The sequence below is a fragment of the Gracilinanus agilis genome, chromosome 1 (genome assembly GCF_016433145.1).
Source record: "Gracilinanus agilis isolate LMUSP501 chromosome 1, AgileGrace, whole genome shotgun sequence".
NCBI lineage: Eukaryota > Metazoa > Chordata > Mammalia > Didelphimorphia > Didelphidae > Gracilinanus > Gracilinanus agilis.
In genome coordinates this window covers 339,766,255-339,786,032 of record NC_058130.1, presented here as the reverse complement: position 1 = coordinate 339,786,032, position 19,778 = coordinate 339,766,255, and the positions used below count along the sequence as shown (strand labels likewise).

At 34.6% G+C, this 19,778-nt stretch overlaps 1 protein-coding gene across 1 annotated transcript in view; it reads left to right on the top strand.

The window, feature by feature from the left end:
- The first annotated feature begins 2,329 nt into the window (after positions 1 to 2,329).
- CERT1 (ceramide transporter 1) overlaps positions 2,330 to 19,778 on the top strand; it is a 174,291-nt gene continuing 156,842 nt past the window's right edge. Inside the window, exons 1-2 of the mRNA XM_044680828.1 lie at positions 2,330 to 2,377; positions 3,802 to 3,936. Coding sequence (XP_044536763.1) covers positions 2,330 to 2,377; positions 3,802 to 3,936 — 183 coding nt within the window. The remainder of the gene's footprint in view (positions 2,378 to 3,801; positions 3,937 to 19,778) is intronic.

Below are 19,778 nucleotides of genomic sequence, written 5' to 3'. Positions count from 1 at the left end.
TATAACATGTTCATAGATAAGCAAATATAAAGTTAGTTACAAAATAACTTCAAAAAAAATTCTAACAGATGCAGGGATGGAAAAGGCCTTATATAAGGAGATGACCCCTGAGCTCTGCTTTAAATGAAAGGAGGGATTCTACTAAGAGAAAGTGAGTAAAGATATATGTGGTACCACATCATTTGCCAAACAGAATTCTATCTTTTTTCTATCTTTTACATTCTCTCCTTTCCCACTGTTGCCACTCAAGTCCAGGTTTTAGCTTTTTTTGGGGGGGTTATTGTAATACCCTTCTACATTTTCTTTCTGTCTTTAGTCTCTCTTTTGACATCGGTTCATAGATTGATACTTAGAAAAAACCTTGGAGACCATTTGTTATCTGACAGATTAAGAAATTTAGGGTCACAGAGATTGTGACTTGCCTGAAGTTGGGTTGCAAATTACAGCAGTGAACTTTTAACAGAGGTCCTCTTCTCTAGAGTCAGGTCCTACTCTCTTCTACCCTAAACATTTTCCAGTCCATTCTTCATTATTTCTCAAGTAAATTCTTTTAAAGAAATTATTTTAATCATATCACTCCTTTGCTTAGAAACCTTCAGTGACTCTTATCTATTTAATAATGTGTAATACATTCATATTAATATATTCAAAGACTTCCACAGTCTGATTCCAGTTTACTTTTTCAATCTCATTTCAAATTACTTTACATGTTCTATGGTTTGGCAAAACTGTACTTCTTTTTGCTGTTCACCAAAATTGTTCCTTACCTGTCTTCGCTCTTGAGCTTCAAACTTAGTACTAAGGAGGCAGTTAACAATCTATGGAAGTAGAGCTTATTTTGGAGGGTGGTTAGTTTAGATGTGATAATTAAAGCAATGAGTTTAAGTACTATATACAAAAGTCAAGAGAGGATGGAGTCATTTAAGAAGTTGATTTTTTAATCACAAGTATGGAAATTTTGGATTAGGCTGAATTAAATTTGAAAGAGATGTCAGTCTAAATGGCGAAACATTATTGTTAAATGAGATAACAGGAAATTAGGAGGAAAATATTTAAATAAATTTGTTTTGGTTGGGTGAAGAAGGTGACACCCAAATGAAAGAATCAAAGGAGCCCTTGAAAAATAAAATATCAGAGAAGATGCATTAGTACCAAAAATCTCTGCTTCAAGTTGATTTTCTTCCTGTTTGTATTTAAGAGGAATAAAGTTCGTTCAGATAGTGCCTGTTAGAATCTTACAGTTGAAAGGGATGTCAGGCTGGCATAATAAAAGCACCAGATCTGGGATCAAATTCTGACTTTTATCATGTAAGCCTATGTGACTTACCTAATTAATACCCTCTCTAAAATGAGGGATGAGGACTTAACTAATCACTACATAGTTAGCTGGATGGATCTTTTCCATCTCCACTTCTGATCTTAGTTTACCTCTATGTGAAGAGGAATGCCTTCTACAGAGTATTTGACCAAAAGTCACTTACTTATTATTAGCCTTTGTTGCAAACTGGCTCCTAATTAGAAGAAATTCATTACAAACCCCAAACCCATCTCTCTATGTCTTCTTCCCATCTACATTTGGGTAGCTATAATGGCAATGAAATACTTCCTTGCAAATGAATCTTTGGATACAATTTTCAACCCATTTGTTGCCCTTTGGGGCTGAGCAGAGCAAGTCCAATCCATTTTTTATCTCTTCCAGTAGATAAAGACAGCTTTCAAGTCCTCTTATTCTTCCAGCTAAATATTTCCAATTCCTTCAAATCTCATGATATTTTCTAATTACCCTCTGTTTTTTAATGTCCTTCCTAAAATGTGATATCCAGAAGTAAACACATTACTTAACACGCGGTCTTAGCACAGGGCAGAATACAGCAAGACTTATGATCTCCCTTCTTCAGGAAACCATACTTCTCATTGGATCCTAGGATCCTGTTAGTATTTTTAGCTTCGATATTGTACTGAATTATATTTAATTTACAGTTTACTAAAACCCCCAAATCTCTTCATATAGACTACTCTCTAACCAGGCTTCCTACAATATGCATTTGTGAAATTTATTTTTTTCTAAATTTAAATTTAAAGACTTTACATTTTTCCTGACTAGATTTTGACTCATTAGATTCAACCCAACATTCTAGCCTATTGAGATTTTTTTGGATCCTGTCTTCAGTTATCTGTTCTGTTAGCAATCTTTCTCAGCTACCAATTTGCTAATCTTTTCCCAATATATTGATTTTTAAAAAAGATTAAGACTCAAGACTTCTTTCCAAGTTGACAATAAGCCCTTAAAGAATATTTTTTTGGAATCTTGCTGTTCAACCAGTTTGACATGACCTTAATTGCAGTATCTTCTAATCCTCAATTTCCCAAGTTTTCTGTAAGAATAGCATTAGAGATTTTGTCTTTGCTAAAATCTAGATAGGTTGGACATATTGGTGTAATCCAATAATCCTTGCTGCTAGGATGGGGAGGCTGAGGCTGGTGCATTGGTGTCAAACTCAAATAGAAATAGAGATCACTAATCTTTACACAGGCATGCTTGTGGCTAGGTTTTGGTTTAATTTTAAAATGTATTGTTTTTTTAAAATTTCTTTTGTTAAAGATTTCTTAGTTTTACTGGGGAGTGTTGTAGATGTCATATGACCTCTCAGTTTGACTAAACCTCTAAATTGGTTGATCTCTTGGGCTTTAAGATTTTTGAGCTACTGTAGAGCTAAAACCTTTAGAATGTCTGCATGAATGCCTGTACCATTGCAAGGGTGGGAGTGGAGTAGGAAATGTAGCATGAAGCTGCCTAAGGAGAGGTGAATCAGCCTAGGTCAGAAATAGAGCAGGTCAAAGCTTCAATGAATTCAGCTATGAGATTGGCTTATGAGTGGCTCTTGCACTTCTAGCCTGGAAGACTTTGTCTCTAAATAAATAAATGAAATGAGTATTCCCTTGATCTTGAAGACTAATAATCCTATCCAAAACAAGGAGGGAGGAGGTTCTTAATAAAACCATGTTGGTATTTGTGTTCACTTATTGCCTACTTACTATTCCTTTTTTGTTTTTCTATAGTAATTTAAAAAAGATTTTGAGTTCCAAATTCTCTCCCTCTGGCCCCACTCCCACCCGTTGACAAGATAAGCAATTGTATCAGTTGTACATGTGAAATCATGTGAAATATTTCCATATTTTGCAAAAAAAATTTTAAATGGCAAGAAAAATAAGGTAGAAAAAACTATGCTTGTTTGTACTCAGAGTTCATCAGTTCTGTCTCTAGAATGTTTTAATAACATTTTTTTTATTTTTCCAGGAATTGAAGGGGATTGAAAGAGACATTGGATTAGAGTTTGCAGATGATATTTGTTTCCTTCATTTTAAAATTTGGGGCATTTTGCCTTTAATTCCAGTAGCACCTCTTCTTTATGACATTAATTTTTAAAGATATCTAAGAGTGGTTTAATAATCATCAGCCAGTTCTTTTGTTACTCTGAAATGTACTTCATAACTAGTGACTAGTTAGGGATTTCTTGGCATTTTCTTATCCTGGAGTAGAGGAAAAGTTTGCAAATCTTACCTTGTTAACTCTGCCACAAGTAAATGTAAAGATATTATAAAATCTCAAAAATCATTAAAATTTTTCCACTTTCTGACCCACCTAAGTAATTGTTTTGTATTCTCATATTTTTTTATTTAAAAGCTACTATGGAGATAGATTTGATTTATTATTATTGCCAAAATTTATATTAACTACTTGTTCAATAAATTGGTCTTCAGTTTTAAATTCAGGTTAATTTTTTCCCCTCTTTCCCTTAGTGGACAAACTACATTCATGGATGGCAGGATCGTTGGGTGGTTTTGAAAAATAATACTCTGAGTTACTACAAGTCTGAAGATGAGACAGAGTATGGCTGTCGGGGATCTATTTGTCTCAGCAAGGCTGTTATTACAGTAAGTTCACTTTTTAAATAACTATTTTACACTTTAAAAGCTTGTGTACAAACTTATTGAGCATTTTATAACTTGTACATAATGTAATTGCTGGTAGTATTAGAAAAGTTTAAGTGCTTTGGGAGGACAGCCAAAACATATCAGTCATAATCAAAAATGGTTCTATTAAAGTTTAGAAGTGAATGAATACTTTTTTCTGTTCAAAAAAAGTTTTTTTCTCATCGTAGATTTTTACATCACTCCATGAAATTGAAAGGTAAACTTTGGGTCTTATGCTAATCACTGAAATCTGACATAATTTGAGTTATAAAGATTAAGGGGAAGAGGTATCATTTGCAATATTTCTCAAATTCTATGATGTTAAGATTTATGCAGCCTATCTTCATATATGATATAAACATTAGTTTTTAAAACACTTTAGGACTAAAAGAACTTAGGATACTTGGGGAAAAAAGTGGAAATGGTATGAAAGTATTTAGAGACAATGATTAATTTGTTTCAAATTTTAAAAAATTTTATCTTTTGCTTTCACATCACATTGATTTCCAAGTGTATCACTACCCTACAAAGAGAACTATCTCTTTTAACAAAGAGTTAAAAAAAGGTGGGGAGAGAGAAGCAGTTTAGCAAGATTATACATTTCATAAGCAGTGATTCTATCCACACTTGCTTCCACTTGTTTCATGTTTAGGAAATAGTCAACATCTATTTTGGCTGGTCTATAATATATTTAAGACTTCAGTTTCAAAGCCTAACATGGGATAAAGTTATTGTTTTGGGTACATTATTTCTCCATTGAGATTAAATAATATATACAAAGATGCTAAGGAACTAAAGGGTGGTACCACCATATTTCTAACAACTAAAAGACATGCTTTTCTTTAGTGGTTAAAGTCCTTGTCTCTGTCAGTTCACTAAATATAAACACTTTTCAGCTTTTTAAATAACTATTTGTAGTTCAGGTCTTATCTTAGCAGGATAGAGAATAGAAGAAATAAGTAAAAAAATAATAAGAAATAATAATAAAATGAGGCAGTTAGTGGGAATAAAGGGGAATAGAATTTGGAGGAAGGAGAGGCTAGAGAATAATACAGAGATTAATAATTCATTTGGGTAGGAAAAGAGGATATGATCTAGGAATTGTAAGGGTTAACTTGTTGTATTGGATGTTAATTTAAATCCTACAGAATGAAAGAAAAGAACCTAAGTGGGTGTTCAAAACAGACAGTACAAATCAAAATATAAAAACATTTTACTCTTTACGAACCAGTGGTTTCAGGTTTGTTTGTTTTTTGTATTTTTTTTAAAACCCTTACCTTCCATCTTAGAATTAAGACTAGATATTGGTTCCAAGGCAGAAGAGTGGTAAGGGCTAGGCAATGGGGATCAAGTGACTTGCCCAGGGTCACACAGCTAGGAAGTATCTGAGGACAGATTTGAACCCAGGATCTCCCATCTCTGGGCCTGGCTCACAATCCACAGAGCCACCCAGCTGCCCCCAAAGGTTGGCTGATGATTTCTTTTTTTGAAACCCTAACCTTCCATCTTGAAATCAATACTGTGTATTGGTTCCAAGGCAGAAGAGTGGTAAGGACTAGGCAATGGGGGTCAAGTGACTTGCCCAGGGTCACACAATTGGGAAGTGTCTGAGGTCAGATTTGAACCTAGGACCTCCCGTCTCTAGGCCTGGCTCTCAATCCACTGAGCTACCCAACTGCCCTCTGGTTTCAGCCATTTTTTATCCATATTCCAAAACCCAGTATTCCAAGAGACCAGAAGAAAATATTCCACTACACAGAACTTCTCCCAAAGTGAAAATTATAAATAAAATTTATATGTTTTATAAATACATTTTTTAAAGTAACCATACCTTCCAATGTTTAAGCTTTCATTTAAATGTGATTGAGATTTAACAAATACTTAGAAATTTCCTAAAATGGTATTTTTTTCTATAGTACAAAGATGCAGCTTTTTAGAATTATTAAGTAAAAAAATTACAGGGATGCAGTCTGGAAAAATGTAAGTTTGATGGGATACAAATATGATCCCAGTTTTTAAAATATGGGGTAATCAAAACTTTAAGAGTTAACTCTTGCAATTATGGAGTATTTGATTGTGAAGCCAGTGCTAAAGCTGAAGTTTGTTGGTAGTTCTAAATCTACTAGAATTTTTTTCCCTTTTTTTATTTAGAATATTTTCCATAATTACAAAATGATTCATGATTACTCCCCACCCCTGCTCTTTCCTCTTCCCTCCAAAAGCTGACAACAGTTTCATTGGATTATACATGTATCATTGTTCAAAACCTATTTCCATGTTATTCATATTTGCAGTAGAGTAATCATTTAAGATCAAAACCCTAATCATGTCCTTATCAAACTATGTGTTTCATCATATATTTTTCTAATATATTTCTGTTTCCACAGTTCTTTCTCTGGATGTGTGGATAGCATTCTTTTTCCTAAATTCCTCTGGATTGTCCTGGGTCATTGCATTGCTGCTGTCTACTAGAATATTTTATTCTAACAATGAGAGCACTTATAATTAATAATATCCATTTCTGTAACCACCTAGAAATAGTTAAAACTTGAAAGGAATGATCAAATTTTCGTTGGTTACAAACATGCTCCCTATAATCTTTTCAAATTATCTTCTTTCTCTTCTTTGGCATAGCCAAACTTATGAAAGTCTTCTACACTGGCTACATCTACTTGCTAATTTTTTAAACCTTTGCAGTCTTTGTCACCCTTTGATCCTCCAGTCATGATTCTCCAGTCATCCTTCACAAACTGCCCAAATCATCCTCCTCTACGCCTATTGGGGAACCTGTGGCATGCATGCTGGAGGGGGCTGCTCCCTTCCCACTCTCCATGTCTGCCTCAGGACATTTCTCACATGACTTGACCCTCTGCCCTGCAAGTCCAATGGGAACACTTCCTGCCTCCCCTGACTAGTGTAAGAGGTTGGGGGTGGGTCTCACATGCAGAGTGAGGGTTGCAGTTTGGGGTGCTCATTCTCTAGGTCTCTAAAAGGTTCGCCATCACTCCTCTAAGACATAAGTCGGATCCTGTTGCTTTCCTGTTCCAAAGCCTACAGGTATCTCCCTATTGTCTCTGGGACAGTTTCTTGATTTAAGATCTGTGAATAGATTTCAGGGAGTTTACGAATTTGAATGGAGGAAAACTTTTCACCTTTATTTTAACTTTTATCTGAAATTTAGCAAATTTCTTCAATTATGAATGTAGGCAATAAAACATTCTGAGAAGGCATTCATAGCCTTAAACAGACTTCCAAAGGTGTTCATGAAACAAAAATAGTTAAGAATCCCTTCTAGGATAAAGTACCAACTCCATAGCTAAACATTTAAGGCCTTTCCAAAGTCTAACTCCATCCTACCTTTCAAGGCTTATTTCATGCTATTCATCTTTATATACATTAAATTCCAGCCAAACTTGGCAATTCTCTCTCTCTAATTTCTTACTGTTTATCTAGAATTTCTATTCATTTTCCTACCACTTAGCATTTTTCTTTTGAGGTTTAGCTCAAACCCTTTTTCATTTTTTTTTTCTGCCATATCTTTCCCAATTTCCTTCAATTTTCATTGTTGTCTCTTTCCTAAATAGCTTTGTATTTACCATCTGTATGTCTTTATTCCCATTACCACTCCCAAACCAGAAAATGTAAGTTTCTGGATGGTAGAACCTATTATTTTTGGACTTGGTATGGCTGATGTGAAGCACAATGCCTTTGCATAGTAGGTACTTTAATAAATGCCAATTTTATTGTCATTATATGGTAGTTGAAAATAACTTTTGATATCATAGGTTTAATATACAAGTAATATTTTTCCTTGTGCATATTTAACTTTTTAAATTGATAAGTTGTATTTTGATACTACATACATTCCAACAAAAATACTCTCCTTTTTCTCAGTGCATTCCTTGAAAACTTAAGCAAAAGCACTTTAAGCATAGTTATTACAGTGCTTAGTAGTATTTGCTTAAAATTAATAGCTGTTAATTGTATAAATCCTAAAGCCAAATCATTGTGGAGTATTACAACCGGTTTCTTTTGAAAATTTGTTATTGAGACATCTGAAAAATTAGGATTCATTTTATACTTGGTTGGCATCCTGGACCCTTTGAGGATTGTTGAATAATTAAAGTTTGGGCAAGTAAAAGAAGTTTTTATGTAAGCCTCTCATTGTCATGTACCTTTTAAGGAATCATACACTTATTGGATGAATCAAAATAAACTTAGTGGAGCAAAAAGTGCTGACTTTATATGGTAGCAAAGCATTTTAAGCTTATCCAATTTCTTTTATTTCACTCAAAGATTTATCTGACTTTATATAATTATGCTTACTGACAATACTCCCTGTATTTTTCTTTCCTTATACTGACATTCTCTCTCCTAGAAATCTTAGAAGTATTGGTCATGAGTAACAATATGTGATATTTGATAAACATTGGCCATTGATTAAGTAGATTGTAGTTTTAAAAGGAACTGAGATTGCTTATCGTTCATCCTATTCTTTCACACTTTATTTTTTGGAGGTACCAGATCTGTGATATTATCATTTTAATGAACTCTAGGCATCAGTGCATATCTGCAGCTGTTTTACAATATAGTCTTAGAGTTAGTCATGAGACAGACACTGAGACTTGAAGTGGTCTGCCTCATGATTCCATACCTATATCTTTGGTGGGAGGAGATTTTAACTTGTTACTTTCTTTTCACGAAGCTATGTAGCCTTTTAATATAGCCTGAAATATAATATGTAGCCTTTTAATATAGCCTAAAATAGCCTGAACAACTACTGTGTGTACATTTTATTTGGAAATAATAGAACTCTACTTTGGACAACTTTCTCATATCATATGACTCCTAAGCTGCAATTTTTTTTACTTAATAATAGATCCTTATTTTCTTGTCTTTCCTAGTCTAAAATGGAATTTCTAATAATCAGACTACTATAAACTTTTAAATCAATTTCAGGAGAATTATTGAGCACATATTGCAGAGCACTAAGAGACAGATGAAATATAGAAGTATGAAAAGTTGCATAGAATAGGAAAAGGAGAAAGGGCTCTTTGGGGTTGTGTTTCCCAGGCACTTTGCTCTTAATTTGTACTGACAATATACATAAAAATGTGGTAAAAATTATTGAATAAATAAGTTAAGCACTTAGTAATTTTGATTTGATAATGCAAAAGGAAACTCAATGGCAAGTGTAAAATTATCATTAATTTTTAATTAGGTTTTATAATAGGGAACATGCTTATATTCTGAATTATTAAAAGTGATTGCTATTAATGAATCATGATCATAGAATGCTCATGTGGGAGTGACTTTAAAAGTTAATCTAATACATTACTTTTGTTTTACAAATTAAAAAGTGAAATGACTTCACCCAAAGTGTCACACAGCTACTTGGCATCAGAGCTAAGTCTTCTGATTCGTAGGCAGTGTTCTTTCTTACTTAGTTCTGCTGTTTCAAGTGAACCTATTCCCAATTTTATACTGCTGTGTTAAATTCTTTGAAGGTATGTACTCCATAGGATATCTGTTTTGTTGTTTTGTAATTGTTTGTTTATAAAAATATGTTTCAAGTAATCTAATTCTTTGTTAGTACAGGAACTTGCAAGAACTCTAGTTGAACTCATGCTGTTTTTAGTACTGAAATATAAGTGAAAGGGAATACTTTGAAATCTATAGGAATCTGTAGAAGAGTGTCATTTTAAGTTCTTTTCTTACCTTCTGGGTATTGAGGGCTATTTAGAAGTTATAAGAAACTGAGTATTTAGTAGAAGGACTTCTTCAACTGCCAGCCAGTAGGCTTAAGTTTCAATCTCACCTTGTTGCTTAAGAGAAATAAAATGCAAATTTTGTTTTAATTTTTATCTATCTGTCTGTCTGTCTATCTATTTATCTATCTATTTGTTAAAAACCCTTACCTTCCATATTGGCTCCAAGGCAGAAGAGTGGTAAGGGCTAGGCAATGGGGGTTAAGTGACTTGCCCAGGGTCACACAGCTGGGAAGTGTCTGAGGCCAGATTTGAACATAGGACCTCCCACCTCTAGGCCTGGCTCTCAATCCACTGAGCTACCCAGCTGCCCCCTGAAATGCAATTTTGACTTGATATCAGTTCCTTTGTTAGCCTTGTATTCTGTGGTATACAGTTAGTAAATAGAAATAAAGATTGAGAATTTAGAACCTAAATAAAAACTTGTTATAGTTTGTTCAGAGGTACAACAAATAATGACTTATTGCCTACATACACAATTCTATAGTATAGAAAGGTATTTAGAAAGTTTTTAAAAGCTAACCAAACAAACCCATTTTCCTATAACAATATTTTAAGTAATAGATTTCCTATCCAGACCACTGGAATCTATTTAACCTGTCATGTAATTAAACTGTAATACTTAGAATTCTGGATTTTGGGCTATCCAGTATTGCCAAGATAAAAAGTAGAAAATTGTTGTTAACCTTTTTTCTGGGTATGAAGTCAATTTGAGGCAAAATTTTGAAGGAATTGAAATTTTTTGACAATTTTGCACTATTTTAGTAATTTGTTCCCTTGACTACCCATTATTCTCATTCAAGTTTCTGAAAGTATAGGTTTCTCCATTCTCTTCCCTGCCAATTTCCCTCTAGCACCATTCTCCAAACAACATTGCCATTTCCTTGGTATAGTTGTTAGGAGGGTTATTGCATCATTTTTTATTTTTATTTTTTACAAATTTACAAATGGCTACTATTTAACTCTCCCAGAGATTGAGACTTACGGTGTTAACATTAAACTCTGGTGATAAGTCACTTGTCATCAGAAGTAAGTATGGTGACTTAAAGCCTTGCTTAGAGTATATAACATGCCTTGCTGTGGGTGTCAATATTCTTTCTTCATTTCCCCTTTCATTTCCTTTTATTTCTACACTGTAACTAGTTATTTGGGAAAAATCACTTGAAAAATGAGCAATTGAAAATCATTTTCCTTATCTCAAAGAAATTTCATTTTTTGTAAACCTTGTTTTGGTGGTTACTAACAGCCAAATGCAAAAACAAAATTGCTTTGCATAAAACCTTGAACTCCTTTTCTTAAAATGTGTTACTATTACACTAAACTAGCAAAAAACATTGAAACAGTATTTATTTTCATACCCCTTTTTGAACTCTTGTCTTTTTCCTTTTAAAATTTTTTTTGGGGGTAGGGGTTTGAGGCTTTTCCAGTCAACAAAGATTTCAGTATAATTTTCATAAGGCAGGAATTGTTTGGTTTTGGTCTTCATATGCATTGTGTCCAGAACATAGTAGGATAATAAATGCTTCTTGGAATTGTTTCAGCCTCTCATCTATCTAGGGTATTTGTTTCCTTTGGGTTTTTGCTTTTTGTTGTTTGCTTGCTTTTTTATTTTTATTTTTATTTTTTGCTATTCTGAACTTTTGTCTAAAAAGGTATTTTCCTTTTTTTTTTTCCATTAACATCAGTAACCAGTATTTTAGTATTTAACTGAATATTGCCATATTGTTTTTCCCAGTCTTGGCACAAATGCAAAAATGCACGAATGATGTAATAGTAAGCCTATTGCTCCATAAACACCATCAACATGGAATTATAGCTTTGTCTCTATGATGGGGTACATTTGCTATTTAAGGAATGGATCATACTCTTAAATTTTTCCTTATACATTTTTCTGATTTTTAAAAAAATCAAATGTTTCTGGTATATATTTTTGCAAATTTGTTTAAATAATTCTGCCAATGAATATTTATTATTATTTGCTTTGTGACAGGCAGCATTGTAAGGGCTAGGGATATAAAAAGACAAAAAGACAATCCTTGACCTCAAGAAGCTCACAGTCTTAGGAAGACAACTATCAAAAAAATGTGAGGAAACAGCCCATACTAGAAAATTATTAACAGAGGCAAGGCACTGGAATTAGGAGGAGTTAGAAGAGTCTTTCTGTAGAAAACAGGATTTTAATTAATACTTGAAGTAAGCCAGGGAAACCTGGAGGTGGAGATGATGAGATTGAGCATTCTAGGCATGGGAGACAGTTGGAGAAAATGCTTAGTCTTATTAGCACAGCAAGGAGACTAGTGTTATTAGTGTGCACTGGAGAGTGTAAGATATAAGAAGACTGGAAATGGCTGGGATAGGAGGAAGGGCTACATTGTAAAGAGCTTTGCATTCTAAACAGAGGATTTTATTTGATCATGGAGATGATAGGTAGTCGTTGGAATTTATTTAGTAGGAGGGCAACATGGTTGGACCTGTGCTTTAGGAAAATCACTTTGGCAGCCGAATGGTGAATACATTAGAATGGGAAGAGTTTTGAAGCAGAGAGACCCCACCATCAGACAATTGGAATGATCCAAACATAAGAAGAAGAAGGCTTATACCAAAATGATGGCAAAGAGAGAAGGGAGTGTATTTGAGAGATGTTGCAGAGGTGAGATTGTCAGCCCATAGCAATAGATTGGATTTTGGGGGTCAGGGGCAAGAGATAACTCCTAGATTGTGAGCTTGGGGGACTGGGAAGATGATATTTCCCTCTACAGTAATGGGGAAGTTAAAGAATGTTCAAGAGGAAAAATAATGAGTTCAGTTTTGGGCATAACAAATTTTAGGTGTCTACTGGGCATCCAATTCAAGATGTCTGAAAGCCAGTTGGATTTGTAAGAGGTCAGCAGAGATGTTAGGGCAGGATAGGTAGATATGAAAATCATCAGCATAAAGATAATAATTAAATCCATGGACATTGATGAGATCACCAAATGAACTTAGTACAGCAAGAGAAGAGAAGATGGCCCAGGATAAAACTTTGTGGGAATCCTACATTTAGGAGTTATGACCCGGATGAAGATCTAGCAAAACAGAAGCAAATTGATAGGTTGGAGGAGAACCAGGATAGAGTAGTGTCCTGAAAAATTGGAGAGGTGAGTGTAGCAACTCAGATGAGAATGTTGAGAAGAGGACCAACACTATGAAAGGCTGTAGGGAGGTTGAAAAGAATGAGAATTGAGAAAAGACTATTGGATTTGTTGAGTAAAAGATTATTGGTAGCTTTGGAAAGAATAGTTTTGGTGGAATGTCAACATTAAAAGCTGGATTGTAAGGGATTAAGAGAAAATAATAGCTTCTCTATTATAGAACAGGCAGTCTGTTAGAAGAGATTGGATAGAATGAGAATTTATCTTTGTAATGAATAAGGGAATGAATCTCTCTGTGAGATAGATGAAGGGGAAATAATGGCAGAAAGCATGCAAGTAATATAAGAGGAGATGAGGGTGTTCATGGCAGATGGCCTCAATTTTTCCTATAAAATATGAGGTAAAGTTCTCAGCTGACTGGATTGGGGAAGGAGGAACCTCATAGGAGCTTTGAGAGAGAGAGAGAGCCCCAAGAGCTCTTTTGGAAGTACTACTGTGAGGAATGGGATAGTGCATTGATAAGGGAGATATAGAACTATTCCCTAATAGCAGTGAGGGCCCAGTTGATGTTGAATAGCATTACGAAATTTTTTCTTTGAATAGAATATGATGAAATATTATTTTGTTGACATTTCATACATGTACTACCATAAATTCATATTGGACCAGGTCAAAATGGCTGCATGATTTTCTCAATTTTTATTCAATAGTAGGTGTTTGGAAGTGAATTAAGGTTTAGGTGGGGTACTTATGGTAATATGATAAGGGGGTACTTGGTCTCTTCAAGAGAAGAGGGCAGTTTAAAGTTGAACTGGCTCATCAAACGATGAGGATGAGGAAAAGGGGAGAGAGTGGCTAACGTAGGAATGATCACTTAGGAGAGAACAGAGGGGTTGAGGCATTGGAAGTCACAGTGTAAAGAAGAGTAGAGTTTGGTGAGGGAAGAAAGAGAGGTGGAAAGTGAATAGATTATGGTCAGATAAGGGGATTTTGGAATCCTTGAATGTGGAGGTGGTGTATTTGTGGGTGAAAGATTAAGGGTATGAATATCTTCACCTGTGGTTGAAGTAAAGGAAGGTAGAGGTAGGGTTATGGGAAGTGAGTAGTTTGAGAAGTGGTTAAGGTATTTGAGGGACTACATATACATATGTATGTGTGTATATATATTCTATATAATGTGTTGAATATTTTTGACTATTATTATATCATTGAATATTAATATGTTAAAGCTCTCTAACATGAGGGAAGGAATTGGGGAGATCGGATAGGAAGAGGAGTGACCTGAGAAAACAGCCATTGGGGTTTTGATTGGGTGGTTGATATAGATTACATGAGCCTTAAAGGAGAAGACAGTACTAGATGATAGAGGTAGAAGGAGAACCCAGAAGTGCAATTGGAAGCAAGGAGTATTCCAATTCTTCCTGGACCAGTGAGCAGAGGGAGGGAAATGATTGAAAATTTGTTTACTTTTCATTCTTGATCTATTGCTTTTTATTTGGACAATTTGTTTTTATTTAGTTAAATCTATCTGTTTTAATCTTTATTAAATAGATAATTTTTTTTACAATTGTTCTAGAATCATTCCATTTTTTTGTACTTTTATGGACTTAAAAATAATAAATGATTGTGATCCACTTGAAGTTGATAGTAGTATGTGTAGTATGAAATGTGAATCAAGTACTATTTCATCATATTCTGCTATTCAATGAAAAATGTTGGAAAAATTAGTCCATCCCTTTGGCCATTATTTGTTTATCTTGTATTTTGTAGAATATAGTTGGATGGGAATTCAGAGGCCATCTATTCTTCTAAACTTCTCATTTTTCAGAGTTTCTAAAATGAGTATATTTGAGGAGATTGAGGCCCAGAAGTTGTGTCTTCCCCAAGAAGGCAGGATTTTTTTTATCCAAATCTTCTCTGTCCATAGTTAATTATTTTTCCCTCACTCTACCAAGCTATCATAAAATATATCTTGAATTGTTTCATTCTTTTCTTATTCCCATTAAATGATCTTTATTGAGGTTTTCCTAATTTTAATCTTTAGTAGATACATGCCCAAATATCTTAAATTATTTTTGCAAGAAGTATTTCTCAGTTTTCCCAGCTTTTGCTAGCATAGCAAAACAGCAGCATATAGAAACTGTGATTACTTTTTGTGCATTTCTGATCATCCAGAATTCATTTCCAAGTTTTTTTGTTAAATCTTTTAGACTTCTGAATAATACTTAAATATCATCTGCAGATAGATGTTCTTAACTTCTCTGTGATTATTTGCTTCCTTTCCCCTCTACCCTCCCATTTTACTTCCTTTCCTTGTTGCTATTTCCATAAAGTCCTGGAAGCTAACTATATCTGCTTCCTGTGCAACCAGTCTTATTAACTAGATAGAGGTCCATGTTTCATCTCCAGTAAACTGGCCACTTGGTAATGAAGTTTTTGCCTATAGCAACCCATGAAATATGAGTGGCTTATGCCAACACACTCTTGGGAAGTATTTCCATTGAATCCTTGTACTGAGGGAAAAGAGATTTTACAAATTACTTCATGTTCCAAACCTAAGCTAAAATTATTTTCCAGGTGGTCTTCCTGTGTCTTGGGAACTGTGATAGAAAAATGACCAAATGTCTCACAAAGTGTGATGATTTTTCTTCTTTCCCACCCAAGGGGAAGAGAAAATGAGAATACCTTTTCATGTTTAGCAGCATACCTGGCAGCATACTCTTTGCACACTCCTGGACAGAATTGCACCAAAAAAAAAAAAAAAGAAAACAAAAGAAAAAGAAAAAGGCAGAAGTTGTTAAGAATCACATAGTTTTTGGCCTTTATATAAAAAATAACCGTGAGTTTTCTAAATGTACCAAAAGTTAAACAGCTAGGTTACAGAGTAGATTAAAAACTCTGGACTTGCATTAAGACCCCAGTTCTCATATCTTGCTTCATGCACTACTTATTAGCTGTGTGACTCTAGGCAAGTCTGCTAACAAAGAGATTTTCCTAAAGAGGTGATCTGAGTATGTTACCATACCCCTTTCCTCCCCACTCTTGACATCAGTAGCTCCCTATCACCTACCATCAGGACCAAAAACAAAATCTCTGGCATTCAAAGTGCTTCATAACCAACCCTTCTTCCCTACCTCACAATTACCTTTTCAGTCTTGCACTTTACTGCCCACCACCTCATGTGCTCTTCAGTCTTCCTTGCCACAAACAAGACACATGATCTCTCAAATTTGGACATTTTCTGTGGTTGTCCCTAGTACCTGGAATGTTCTTCCTATCTTCACTCCTACCTTCACCTTCTGGCTTCTATTCCTAACAAAAATCCCATCTTCTGTGGGAAAGCTTTTGCAGTGCCTCTTAGTTCTAATACCTTTTGTGGTTTTTCAGACCTTCCAGTTGTGTCTGAGTCATGACCCCATTTGGGGTTTTCTCAACAAAGATACTGTAATGATTTGACATTTCTTTCTCCAGCTCATTTTTTATATGAGGAACTGAAGCAAAGAGTTAAATGACTTTCCTTGAGTCACACAGCTAGTAAGTGTCTTAGGCCAGATTTGAACTCAGGAATATGAGTCTGTCTTCCTGACTTCAGGCCCTGCACTCTTATCTACTGTGTCTTATAGCTGCCCTTCTCAATTATTTCCTATTTATAGGTTTGTTTGCTGTATTTATTTGCTTGTTGTTTTCCCCATTAGACTATGAGCCCCTTGAGTACAAGGACTGTCTTTTTGACTCTCTATATGCCCAGTACTCAATTAGTAGATGCTTAATAAGTATTTTTTGTCAACTAACTTAACTCCCTAGCCTCAGTTTCTTTACCTTTAAAATCAGAATAACAATAACACCTACTTTTCAGAGTTATTGTAATGATCAAATAAGGTAACATGACTTTGCAAACCTTAAAATGATATAGAAATTCCAGCTATCATAATTATGTGAGAACAGATTGCAGTGACCAATGAGCGGGCATAAGGAATGGAATTGTACTAATCTTGATTTAATAAACCTAAATTACAGGATCATAGATTTAGAACTGGAAGAAATCTTACAGGACTAGTCAAACTCCTAATTTTACCAAAAAAAAAGAATCTGAGAGACTCAAAGAGATTGGTTATGTAGGTTAAGTTGTAGAGGTATAATTTATCGTGAAATCTTCTGCCAAAGGTATAGTTTAATTGAATAGAGAACAAGAAACAGTTTCATGGGACATTTGATCCCCCTGTGCAAATATTTCCCAAACACCATAAAACAATTGCAGCTTATGGTTAGAATATAAACTAATTCATAAAATTCAAGGAGAACAGTGAAGGATTGAGCAGTTTTCAAGTTTTTTTAAAAAGTAGTAAAGGGGAAAAGAAGCTAATATAACTCTTAGTGACAGATCCAACTACCCAAGTCATCACAAGGACATTTTAAGAATCAGACCACAAGGAGAAAAAAAATTAGACTAAAAGGGGCAGCTGGGTAGCTCAGTGGAGTGAGAGTCAGGCCTAGAGACAGGAGGTCCTAGGTTCAAACCCGGCCTCAGCCACTTCCCAGCTGTGTGACTCTGGGCAAGTCACTTGACCCCCATTGCCCACCCTTACCAATCTTCCACCTATGAGACAATACACCGAAGTATAAGGGTTAAAAAAAAAAATTAGACTAAAAATGGTATTTACTTGACCTAACCAATATTGAAGGCTTGAGGCTTGATGATTGCCTCAGTGACCTTTTTTTCTGTTATCCATATATATCAAAGGCATTTTTTTTTTATTAAACCCTTACCTTCTGTCTTAGAGTCAATACTATGTAAGGGTAGGCAGTGGGGGTAAGGGTAGGCAATGGGGGTCAAGTGACTTGCCCAGGGTCACACAGCTGGGAAGTGTCTGAGGCCAGATTTGAACCTAGGACCTCCTGTCTCTAGGCCTGGTTCTCAAAGGCATTTTTAGCTAAAGAGTTGAAAAGTTATCAGTTAACTTGAGTTTGCTTTACAAAAGAGGGAGAATATTTGCATTAGGGAGGTGGAAAGAACTTGTGCCATAGATAGCTTTGGAAGTGGTTTAGTAAAAAATGATTCTAGCAAATGATAGTGGCAATAGTTGACTAGGGAAATAAGGTAGGGCAGAGCAACAATGTATGATTGCTTCTCTAGGATTTTTTAAGCAGACCATCATATCATCTGCAAAGAGTGATAGCTTAGTTTCCTTATTGCCTATTTTAATACCTTCAATTTCTTTTTCTTCTCTAATTGCTACTGCTAGTATTTCTAGTACAATGTTAAATAACAGAGGTGATAATGGGCATCCTTGTTTCACTCCTGATCTTATTGGAAAGGCTTTTAATTTATCCCCATTGCATATGATGTTTATTGATGGTTTTAGATATATACTGTTTATTATTTTTAGGAAAGGTCCTTCTTTTCCTATACTTTTCAGTGTTTTCAATAGGAATGACTGTTGTATTTTGTTAAAGGCTTTTTCAGCATCTTTTGAGATAATCATGTGATTTTTGTTTGTTAGCTTGTTGTTATGGTCAATTATGTAGATGGTTTTCCTAATGTTGAACCATCCTTGCATTACTGGTATAAATCCCACCTGATCATGATGGATAACCCTCATGATCACTTGCTGGAGTCTTTTTAGTAGTATTCTATTTAAGATTTTTGCATCTATGTTCATTAGGGAGATTGCTCTGTAGTTTTATATCTCTGTTTTTGGTCTGCCTGGCTTTAGAATCAGTACCATATTAGTGTCATAAAAGGAATTTGGTAGAACTCCTCCTTTGCTTATTATGTCAAATAATTTGTATAATATTGGGATTATTTGTTCTTTCAATGTTTGATAGAATTCACTTGTGAATCCATCAGGCCCTGGCGATTTTTTCTTAGGGAGTTCTTTGATGGCTTGTTCAATTTCTTTTTCTGATATTGGATTATTTAAGTTTTCTATTTCTTTTGCTATCTACTGGTCTACTTAAAAAATCCTAGAGAATCAACTAAAAAAGCTAGTGGAAATAACCAACAACTTTAGCAAAGAATACAAAATAAATGCACATAAATCATCAGCATTTCTATATATTTCCAACACATCGAAGCAGCAAGAGTTAGAAAGAGAAATATTTAAAAATCACCTTAGGCAGTATAAAATACTTAGGAATCTATCTGCCAAGACAAACACAGGAATTATACAACACAACTATGAAACCCTTTCCACACAATTAAAACTAGATCTAAGCAATTGGAAAAACTTTGATTGCTCATGGGTAGAATGAGCTAACATAATAAAAATCACCATCCTACCCACATTAATTTACTTATTTAGTGCCATACCTATCAAACTACCAAGAAACTTTTTCACTGAATTAGAAAAAAACTATAACAAAGTTCATTTGGAAGAACAAAAGATCAAGAATATCAAGGGAAGTAATGAAAAAGAAAAAAACAAAACGTGAAGGAACATGGCCTAGCAGTACGAGATAGTAAACTATACTATAAAGCAGTGATCATCAAAACAGTATGGTACTGGCTAAGAGACAGAAGGGAGAATCAGTGGAATAGACTTGGGATAAGTGACCTCAGCAAAACAGTGTATGATAAACCCAAAGAGCCCAACTTTTGGGACAAAAATCTACTATTTGACAAAAACTGCTGGGAAAACTGGAAAACAATATGGGAGAAATTAAGTTTAGATCAACATCTCACATCCTACACCAAGATAAATTGAGAATGGGTGAATGAATTGAATATAAAGAAGGAAATTATAAGCAAATTAGACGAACACAAAATAGTATACTTGTCAGATCTCTGGGAAAGGAAAGATTTTTTTTTCTTTTTTTTTTTTTTTTACATTTATTAATATTCATTTTTAACATGGTTACATGATTCATGCTCCTCCTTTCCCCTTCAACCCCCCCCCCCCCCCCC